Below are 10,729 nucleotides of genomic sequence, written 5' to 3'. Positions count from 1 at the left end.
CAATTTCAAACACATTATATTCATTTTTTGTTAGAATGAAACAAACGTGCAGTTTAAATAGTTTCTGACAGTATGACTCTCCCTTTTTTAAGGCGCAGGTATTTGTATTATCATCCTTAAATTACTGCAACATAACCTCGCCAAGTGAATAAGAGCTGTATTAAATACATAATGTGATATCCAACCTTAACATGTTTTGCTTTATCATTATGTCTTCCTTTCAACGTGACAAATTATTGGCATTTTATTAAGAAAATTCAATGTTCTCAATTACCATACATGTATGTAACCGAGTCCATAAAACCCTTACCCATGTGCATTTAAAAAGCAACATATATCTTATATATAGTGTCGTGTGACTTCTGGTACCTACGACAAGATATTTATCGCACGACAGTCGCAAAACTATTGTTGGACAGACTCACGACAGCCACAATAAATAGACACAAAAATCGTTGAACAAAAAAGTGCATGCCCAATTTCGCCTCACGACGGCACATCAATGCTCAAAACTTAGGACTGTTTTGCGACGACCCCACATGATCAACGATTTGCTCAAATGTGTCGCGAGTTCATGGTGACCAAGCCTTAAATCTAGTTGAAACTTACAGAGAAACCACAACCAGGGTGGGAAATCACCTGATTTCAGAGGGGTTCTCGCATGTGTCAGCATAGGTCGCAACCGATGTAGATGACATGTAAGTGATGTAATACCATTTTCTGCTTCTACACGTGTATTTGTTTTTTTTTTAGATTTGCTTTTATTTACAGATGCAAACCTTGGCCAAAATTTTAATGTTGCATCCACAGGCGTCTAAATCATTGTTTGTCACTAAAATGTTGATTAAAATCATTTTGGGTACATATAATGATTTAAACAACACATCTGAACATATTTTAATAGTGCCTTTGATATTCTTTCTTGTACATCAAAGACACTAAATGGGACACATGGACATACTTAATATTGGTCTCCAAAAACAAGACATTCAGCAGTGAATAAATGTTTCTAGACTTTATTGCTTATGATATAAAAAGGTTCTAAATATAAAATATATACAACAGAGAATTACATGTAAAAAGTTGTTCACAAAGCAGGCACTCGTGTTTAACAAAAATAATCATAATAGAACAGATAAATATTACGCTTCCACTGTCAGATTTTTTTGGTTTGTAAGCGTTAAAATGATTAACAGCATGTATAGAATAAAGTAAAACAATATATACTATAAGCTTTTTACCTACATCATTGATTTAAACATTAAGACAGTGGTAAAAATATAAGGCTAAAATTGCTGTTATAAGCAAGAAATTTCCATTTTAGAAGTGTGAATTATGCGTTTGAAAGACAAATTTGCAGCCCTTCAGTTAGATTGAAGGATTTTAAGGGAACCACTCAACAAATTTTATGTTCGCAACATTTTTTAAAACTGTTGAGTTAATTTACTTAAACATATGAACAAACAACAAACAGCAACAGGCTGATACTTATCTGAATATAATTTCAATAAAGTCATGCCTAAATGAATGATTTTTTTTCTGACCTGTTTAAAAATTTATTGACAATAAGCCTGTCATTTGAACTGTTCATGTTTTATTGTTGTTTGCCAAATTTATTTTTGCAATGTCTGATCGTATAATAGCCTTTAATATTGAGAAATTTAGAAGTATCAAAGTACATGCAGAAAGTAAATGTGCAGAAAGTAAATGAGCATTTCATCAGTGTATATTGAATTTCACATTAGGGGCTTCATATGGTACTACACATGAATCTTTCAGATACCTTTAAAAAATCTTGAATGATTATCTTAACACTACCTACTGTACATGTAATACATGTACATTGTACTAGCAAATTCGGGGTGGTGGAAGGGGTGCATGGGGCTAAGATAATAAATTCTTCATGTCAATATGGTCGAGAAATTAGAGAAATTATGCATAAAATACACCAAAATACACCACTATAAATTTGAATTAGCCATTTTGTTCCTGTAATGTTATAGTCTAATAGGCAGGTTCTTGAAGAGCCCCTGCATTATCCATTTAATTACATATAAACAAACATTGAACTTATATACATGTAAGTAATGCCAATATAAAGAAAGATGAACACTATTCCTGTCACGAGAATTTGCAAAAGTAAAAGTATCTTGAGTAACTAAAGCACACGTAAATTGGTAAAATTGTACATAAAAAAGTTTGCATTGTTAAAAGGCATAGAGAGTCATGTAAAACACATAACAGTTTTTAAATATGTAAGTCATGTTAAATTTCATAATAACAATATGAATATTGATCAACAATATTGAAGGAAACGGGAAAGACAAATTATTGATGAATATTGTAAAACAAACAAATACACACACACTTGCATTGAGAATATAAAAAATAACAACATGTATAGCCAGATACACAACTTAATATTATGGATATAAAAACAGATCAACATTGATTCCAGATTGAATAAAACAATTCTTTGGGAAAACCTGAGATTCTTTTCTATAGTATGTGTTCCAGAGATTTATAGAGATTTATCAGTGAAATAAAATTGATATTTCCCTGTTTGATCAATTAACATTTTCACTGTATTGATATTTTAGCCTGCTCGCATTTCCAAATCAAACATCAATGTGTACAGGGCTCAGACACAAGTTCCAAATATATTTCACCTTATGAACACCAAAGTTTATATATCACTGGTGAAATATAGCTTTTGGTGCTCACTCTGTGAAATATATATCGATCTTACACTGAAACAAACAATTATCCTGTATTTATTTCCTTGTGCAAGACTGGTGTCACTATATCAGGAGATTATTTCATTGTCTCTCTAGTTGGTTTATATGAAAAATGTATGTTACGACATGAGCATTACAAGCACATTTATACATGTGAGTTTGGCTGAGTATTTCTAAAATAAATGAGTATGTACCTGTTATGAGCACCAGTTTAAAACAAATTTTATCACAGAAAATATGTCAGATATAGGCCACACTGTGAAATAAGGGTATAGATTTTTAACGGATTACATAGACAAGATCAGTCTAACTATTCTTGTAAATCTGAATACATACACATAGTATATACTATAAAAAAAGTTTGGTTCTGTTTAATACGCATCATAAGATGACAAAACTACATGTAAATACAGAGGGTGATAAGGGCAAATATTTTTGAACTTTAATATACATTTAACATAATTATAACATTAAATTCACATTTCTGTAAGGTACCAATCGCCAAAACAAGCTTCTACATGGATACTGTACACCTTTTTGCGTATGTAACATTTTAACATGTAATACCTGGATTAAAAAAAATGTACAAACAAAGCATAAACATCATTAAAAACCTGAATATGATTAAAACATTGCATTGATAGATCAGAAATCACTTATACTGTACAAAGTAGGTATACAAAAGTCCATGAAATTGTAAATTGCCATGTACTTCCTTGATAACAAAGAACATGAGTACAAATCCAAATTGACTATACAAATATAAATTTATGTCACATTGTTGTATAGCTCCACTTAATTCTGAAAAACAGTCTCAACAACGGCTTAACTTTAAGGCAATAAAGTTTTTATCACTTCATGTATGTTCATGAGCAATGTCTACAAATTTGTGGAGTATGACTCTGACTCTTCAGCATACAAGTCTTCAAAGTTGTCCTTGACTGGAACTGCAAAAGGTGAAGATGTGTCAGTTTTCTTTGAGCTATCGCGGAGCACCATAGATTTGTCCAACTGAGCGTAGTATGGGTTTGTAATGGCAGAACCTTTCCTGCTGTTTTCATCTAAGCCTGATGTCCCAGCGCTGGAGTTTGTGTCCGAAACCTCAAGGTCGATGCCATCTGTCTGCTCATGGGCAAAGTTGAGGAAAATCTGAAATTAAAAACAGAAGATCAAACAGGGTACATTTATTCAAGAATTGAATGTTTAAGATCGGTGTATAAAAACATAACGTCAGTGCAAGGTTAGCAAAGTCTGAAAGATTTCACGGTTATCCCTGCCCTGAACAAATGTTTTTATATACAGCTGAATTGTAATTTTAAAATATACAATGTTTATATTTACACACACTATTTGCAAAATATACTTTAGGATAAGTAATCTGCAACAATGGATGCAATTAAAGGAATATGGCAAATCGCTAGCAAATATTGTGCTGTAGACTAGTCTTTGATGACAAACAATTTCATGACATTCAAAACTAAAATAATCACTTAGGTGTTCATCACATAAACCCATGTTTGCATCCAGATCACTCTCTTTTCAGACAAGTTTTAATCACACTTTTGGAATATTACATAGATTTATGAAATATGCAACACATAGCCAGATTTACAAAGCACTTAATCATGGACCAAAACTCCAGTTCTACAAAGTGCATGATGTACTCACAGTATCGAGGGTAGTCTGGGAGACAGTGTAGTACTGGATGTTGTATGTGGCCTTCTCACGCTCCAGAATGGCGAACATGTCCGCCACACTCACAGAATCCCGCGGCATGTCCATCTGGATCACGTTCAGGTGCTGGTCCTAAAACATTATACAAGATTACATAAATAGTGTCTCTTGAATAAAATTTATCAGGCTTTGCTTGAAATTTATTGACAAAGTTATGTCAATAAAAAAACGCATAAGCAATAAACAACATAGCAATATATACTAAATAGCCTAAAATAGAAATGTTTTATATTGACACTCAGAAATAATTTAATTTCTTAGATAAGCAAGTAAAATTATTAATTCATTAAAAGTTCAGATTCAAACCCAAAACCTCTAGTATATATGCAACAGTATAATACATGAAATCCTATAGGAAACAAGTCATGCATTAATGTGACTGAACCTTTTATGAGAATTTTTACAACAGAGAAGGAAAGTGATCTACCCGTATTGAGGCTCGAGGGAAATGTTGATGAATCAGCTCATATATTCTCGTTGCTGACGTGGATAGTCCACTCACATACACCGTTACTGTGTAACCATCCCCAAACCTGCAAAACAACGCCATTCATGTATGCAATCTTATTCTTACTTGTACCATGATTGAGTGTCTTCTTTATTTTTTTCTCTACCTGGTACATTAACTCTCAAAACATCAATGTATCAAGTATATGGAGCTTTACCTTGCAATGACGAGTCGCTGATAAATAACAATGCTATTAACTTATATGCACACTTGTTATTGAATGCTGTTGATGACAACATGCACCTTAACATTTACTTCAGCCACAACCATTGTAACTGAAATTATACAATGTGCTTTGCGCTGGTGAATAATTTCAATAAATCAGGTACCTGGTGCAGGAACTATTACTAAAGTTTGATCCATTTATTGCACCAAACTATTATTTAATGGTATTCATTATCCCTTTAACAATGCCTAAATAAATAATGTGAAATAAACAATTTGATGCCAATTATTTTTAAAGTGCTTTCCCATCTGAGCAAACTTTGTTATTATGTAAATTGTTCTTACATAAATTCTAGCAATCTTCTAGGCAGTGATCTCCCTAAATTAGGCAGTGATCTCCCTTAATTAGGCAGTGATCTCCCTTAATTAGGCAGTGATCTCCCTTAATGCTTAGAGGAGGTCTCTGCCATCAAGTATGTAAAATAGCTGGACTTTTAAAAGTTTCTTTTTAAGTTTTTGAACGCAGTCACACAATACTGGCCATCATGATAAGATACATGTATGGGTGACAGCAGTGATTACAAAACAGAAGAAGAAAATAAACACTGTGTAAAGTTTGAAATTCTAGATGAACATTTTATAAAAACAGGACTTGTACATACTTCTGCTTGAGGTGTTGGGAGCTGCCGAGGCACTTAAGTTCTCCATTCACCATGATGCCGATACGGTCACACAGAATGTCACACTCCTCCAGGCTATGTGAAAATACAAACAAACAAATTAATTATTTGTGTTCGGTACTGTGAAATCATAAGAATTGTTCTTAATGAATGATCTTTGAGCTAGTGAATGCCAACACTGCATGATCTCAAATATAAGAAATCTATTCAATTTTTTTGTAAAACAACAAAGATGTGGACACCAACACCAAGGCCACTTCAAAACCTATTTTTTTTTTTTCGAATCACATAGATTTTGATTCAGATAACAATTGTTCTGTTCAGAACTAGAATTCTGTGGAACTGGATTTGCTGTTTTGTTGGTAAGATATAAACTTTCTTTATGTAAAGGGGCCTTACTCTGGAATTACTGATGCGTTTTACCCTATGATCAAACTTGATCGCAGCAGTAACCCCACAAACACTGCTACCAAGTTTCATCATGATTCCATAATTAATTAAGTTATTGTCTGCACAAAATTTTGCTGCGGCTACCACTGCTGTGGAGTGAGATTATGCTGTGTACCTGTGTGATGTGAAAATTATAGCATGTCCCAGGTACCAACCTGTGTGATGTGAGAATGATTGCGTGTCCCTGGTGTTTAGCCTGTAGCAGACAATCCCACACAAGGCGCTTGGCCTTCGGGTCCATACCTGTGGTCGGCTCATCCTATGAGATAAAACAGGGTCTGGTTTTCTCAATTAATTCATTTATACAGTATCTATAATATGAGCTATTACATTAATTATAATTATCCTGTGCATAATTGCATAAGTTTGGTAATTATATATTTTATAAAATAGCTATATTTTTACTTTAACAACCTATCTTAACATCCTTTAAGCATGAAAAGTTAAATGAGAACGCTTGTTCATTATTCAATTTTTGTTTCTTATAATCAAATAATGCAAAATGAAAACTCAATGAAATATATTTAAAAAGTCATGCTTACCAGAAGGATGACAGGAGGGTTGCCAAGCAGCGCGATTGCCAATGAGAGTTTCCTCTTCATTCCCCCGCTACACGCCCGCACCAACTTGCTCTTGATTACCGTTAACTGTAGACGCTCCATCACAGACTCAACCTCCTAAAAGAAAAGCATATTAGATTGTAGATGTTCTTTTACTATCCTTAAATGGTTTTAATTTTAATGAAATTATACTTAGATTGAATGAAAGAAGAATAAACCAGGGTCAAAGTTAAACTTTTAAGACCTACTCTACAACCTACAATAAATACAATACAGACCTGTGTACGCCTGTCCGAGGGTATGCCCTTGAGTTTACAATGGAAGTGGAGCATGCTCTCCACGCTCAGGTAACCATCGAGGGCATCCTCCTGGGGACAGTAACCAACCAGACGACCCACTGACATCTCCCCTGGTAGGATCCTGGACAAACAAAACAAACTCAGTTTTTATTTAGTTCAAACTTGATTGCCACTACGGATGATAGTTTCAGACTTATGCTCAAGTATATTCCCTGGGTAGTAACCAGTACTGATTTTCATTTTGAGAGGCCATATGAGAAAGTTTCATTGGTGGGGATTGAATCATTATCCTCTTTGGTGAATGGTGGAAATTGATACCACTAAACAACTTTTGCCATTTATCCTCATTTTTGAAGGTGAGAAAGGTATAACATTTCATATCATCATATAACATCAGTAAGCCATGAAGTAAGGTAACGATAAAGAATCTTATCAACATTAATGTAAGTTTTGCTGTTTTTAAGTTGGAATGAAGCTTGCGTCTAAAATAATAATGATTATAATAATTATGTTTATCATCAAGCATTTATGAACACAGAATTACTAATATACAAAGTAGTCATGATGTCTTAACCAATACCTTTAATAGTAGAAAGTGGAACATGTTACACTCAAAAAGTCATGAAAATTGATCTCCTATGTTATTTACTTAGATTACTTTTAGGAGCAACATGTCACACATAGCATGATATTATGTTTAACTGAGACTGTTGAAAAGCCTTACCTAGATCCAAGAACTGAAGTGAAGCCATCTGAAGCATTGAGCATGCCTGTCAGGATTTTGAAGGTGGTTGTCTTTCCAGCACCGTTTACTCCCAACAGGCCGAAACACTGAAAACAACCATAGACATTGTCAACATTGTAAAAATATTTATCAAGGCTGCCAATGATACTGTTAGAACTGCAGTGTATACTTTCATCTGATCTATTCAATGCCTTATTCAATATAACTGACATCATTGTCAAAGAAAGTGTCAACATGGTATCAGAAACGATCGACATATATTAGAAACTGTCAATATTGCAATAGCAGTCATCTAAAATGTCATCTTTGTTTCCATAGAAACTCCATCGCTGACATGGAAACTTAAAACAATGACATGAACACCCTCATTATTGTAAAACTGTCAGTATATGTCAATATTCAGACAAAGTTCTGAGAAGTCATCATTTTTATCCTGGGTTTTTATTCTACTCGTATGTCCTAAATCATGATTGTCTTGCAGTAAAGCACTGTTACCTGACTGGCAGGCACCCCAAAGGTGAGACCATTTACTGCATGTACCTCCGCCTTCTGTGTAAGGTACACCTGGAATTACATTTGTTATTGCGATAACCATTAGGAATTTAAATCTTACGTTTTAATAATTACTTTACAAAAAATAGATATTAATAAAAGAGGTACTAAACAAATATGCAAAAAAATTAGTACTGATTTCAGACTGCCTAAATTACTAGATCTACGATTCACTCCATATCCAAAAATTCACTTTTTTGATAAATTTTAAGTTCCTGACTTAGATCAACTAAAAAATAAGCTATCCCTAACCTTGTGTAGATTACGAATGACAATAGAATCTTGGCGACAGTCGCCATGGTTAATACGTTGTTTCTCCTGCATCACATCAGCATCAATGTCACCTGCTGCCACTTCTTTAACCGCATTGCGATCTGGCTTGCTGTAATGCAACAATCAAAACACCCTTAGGCCTAAAAACCACTCATCCTAATAGGGTTGCAAAATCAAATATTCAAAATAATAGTATCAAATTGCAGAGGAAAGAGAAAAAACATTTGAATTAATAAATATTGAGCTGATCAAGAAATAGATGAAAACTCAACTTAATAAATAATTTCTTAAATTTTTGGACAAAAAAAAAACACACTTAAAATTCAGTTGTTTTTTTTCTCGTAACTTCTTAAGTTCTTTATAACAGGATTAAGCTAAGCTCACTATTTTTGTTGTTCTATATTAAAGCGTTTTATTTACTGATTTAAGTTTTTAGATATTATATAGGAATTTTCTGTATGATAATCACAATCAACCATTTTTCATTAATAAAATTACTTGAGTATGTATTTTGGCTAATTAAAATAAGCTACTTACCCGGTAAGCCTGTTAAGCTTAAGAAATTTCGAGAAATTGGGTCCTGAATATTAGGTAAACAAGGATGTGACGTCACAATCATGTATATCGTGGAATAAATATATTAAAAAAAAATTGTTCCCATGTCTCACCTCCAACAACAGCATCTGGTGTCCATGACAACAGCAATAATGAAGAAGAGGACAGCCTCTATCCCCATGAAGACAAGGTTCCAGCCAATCATATCGAAGGTGAATGGATTCTGGTACACTTCAACATCGAACCGCCTGTAGATGATGGTACGAAGCTGGTTATCAATAAGGTCCAGGAAGCCGGAACCCAGAGCATACGGTGGGAATATCAAGAATACGTAGTGAACAATCTTGTACGCCCTCTGTGCACTCTGCAATAAACATCAATTATATCAATAATATATATAATGTTCCTAACAACAGTTTCAAATTCTAAAACAATAAGTATAGTAATTTCAATTTTGCTCTTATTTTTCTAGAGTAAAAAGGCAACTTGGATGTGACATCATAATTGTTTTATATCAATTAAGCACTAGAAGATAGTTGTATTTTTTGTCCAACTAATATTCTGTTAGAATAGTATTTATAAATGCTTTTGAATGGCATGCATAATATGTAAATAACCTAAATAACTCAATCATAAATGAAATATAACTTCTTATCAATAAACCAAACACCATGCTGCTGAGCCAGTGTTCAGTAGGGTGAGCGTTTGCCTAACCTAAGCAAACATTCTGTTTTGTATCCCTGTTGCAATGTAGCGCATACATTGCAAGCGGGGAACCAAACAGCAAACGTTTGCTGCAAACATGTTTACTGAACGCATGGCTGCTTCCATATTCATTACCATCTGGATCATGAGTTTCAGACAAAGGCCCACAAAACTGAATTCTTAAATGTTTAAAAAATATCTAGAATATAAAAAAAATTGACAAAAGATGCATGCCTGATAGAATAACAGATAATTTGCACAGATACAGCATTTTTTTTATCATCTTTGCTTATGATACAGCATTTTTACAACAAAATTAAAATTCCTGCCTTCCTGAGTACATGTAAGTTTGAGCCTTACCGTGCTGTTACCGCGCCAGTAGTTGAGTGTAAAGATGATGAGGACTGTTATCAGGCCAATAAAGGTGAGCATACAGAAGACGGTGAAGAACGCTGCTCCAGATGTAGAAAACCGCTTGGACAAGCAGTAACACAGAGTCAACAGTGACACTCTGGAATAGACAGGAGGTTTATAGTTAACCAGTAGGCAGTACTTCATGTACTTGCTTTCTTGTTTTATGTGTATTAATTTAAAACATAACCTGACTTGCTAAAGCTTGATACATGTCTACCAAATAACCATTTTGATACAAAACATGGCACATAAATAAATTGTGTTAATCTACCATATAAGTTTTGAATATTTGTATGTAGACCATAGAAATAAAAATCATGAGGAAAAATCCTAGACAAGGAATGAAAAAAT

At 33.7% G+C, this 10,729-nt stretch overlaps 1 protein-coding gene across 2 annotated transcripts in view; it reads right to left on the bottom strand.

Moving 5' to 3' along the window:
- Nucleotides 1-1,002: 1,002 nt before the first annotated feature.
- LOC128207750 (uncharacterized) overlaps nt 1,003-10,729 on the bottom strand; it is a 61,937-nt gene continuing 52,210 nt past the window's right edge. For both annotated transcript variants that reach the window (XM_052910879.1, XM_052910886.1), the window contains 12 exons: nt 10,325-10,475; nt 9,373-9,623; nt 8,684-8,813; nt 8,375-8,443; nt 7,859-7,965; nt 7,114-7,255; nt 6,818-6,952; nt 6,431-6,534; nt 5,808-5,900; nt 4,900-5,005; nt 4,407-4,544; nt 1,003-3,887 (listed from right to left, as the gene is read on the bottom strand). In XM_052910879.1, coding sequence (XP_052766839.1) covers nt 3,618-3,887; nt 4,407-4,544; nt 4,900-5,005; nt 5,808-5,900; nt 6,431-6,534; nt 6,818-6,952; nt 7,114-7,255; nt 7,859-7,965; nt 8,375-8,443; nt 8,684-8,813; nt 9,373-9,623; nt 10,325-10,475 — 1,696 coding nt within the window. In that variant the 3' untranslated portion in view covers nt 1,003-3,617. The remainder of the gene's footprint in view (nt 3,888-4,406; nt 4,545-4,899; nt 5,006-5,807; nt 5,901-6,430; nt 6,535-6,817; nt 6,953-7,113; nt 7,256-7,858; nt 7,966-8,374; nt 8,444-8,683; nt 8,814-9,372; nt 9,624-10,324; nt 10,476-10,729) is intronic.

Source organism: Mya arenaria, chromosome 2 (genome assembly GCF_026914265.1).
Source record: "Mya arenaria isolate MELC-2E11 chromosome 2, ASM2691426v1".
In the NCBI taxonomy this organism is placed as follows: domain Eukaryota; kingdom Metazoa; phylum Mollusca; class Bivalvia; order Myida; family Myidae; genus Mya; species Mya arenaria.
The sequence above is the reverse complement of the archived record's forward strand: the minus strand, read 5'-3'. Positions and strand labels throughout refer to the sequence as shown.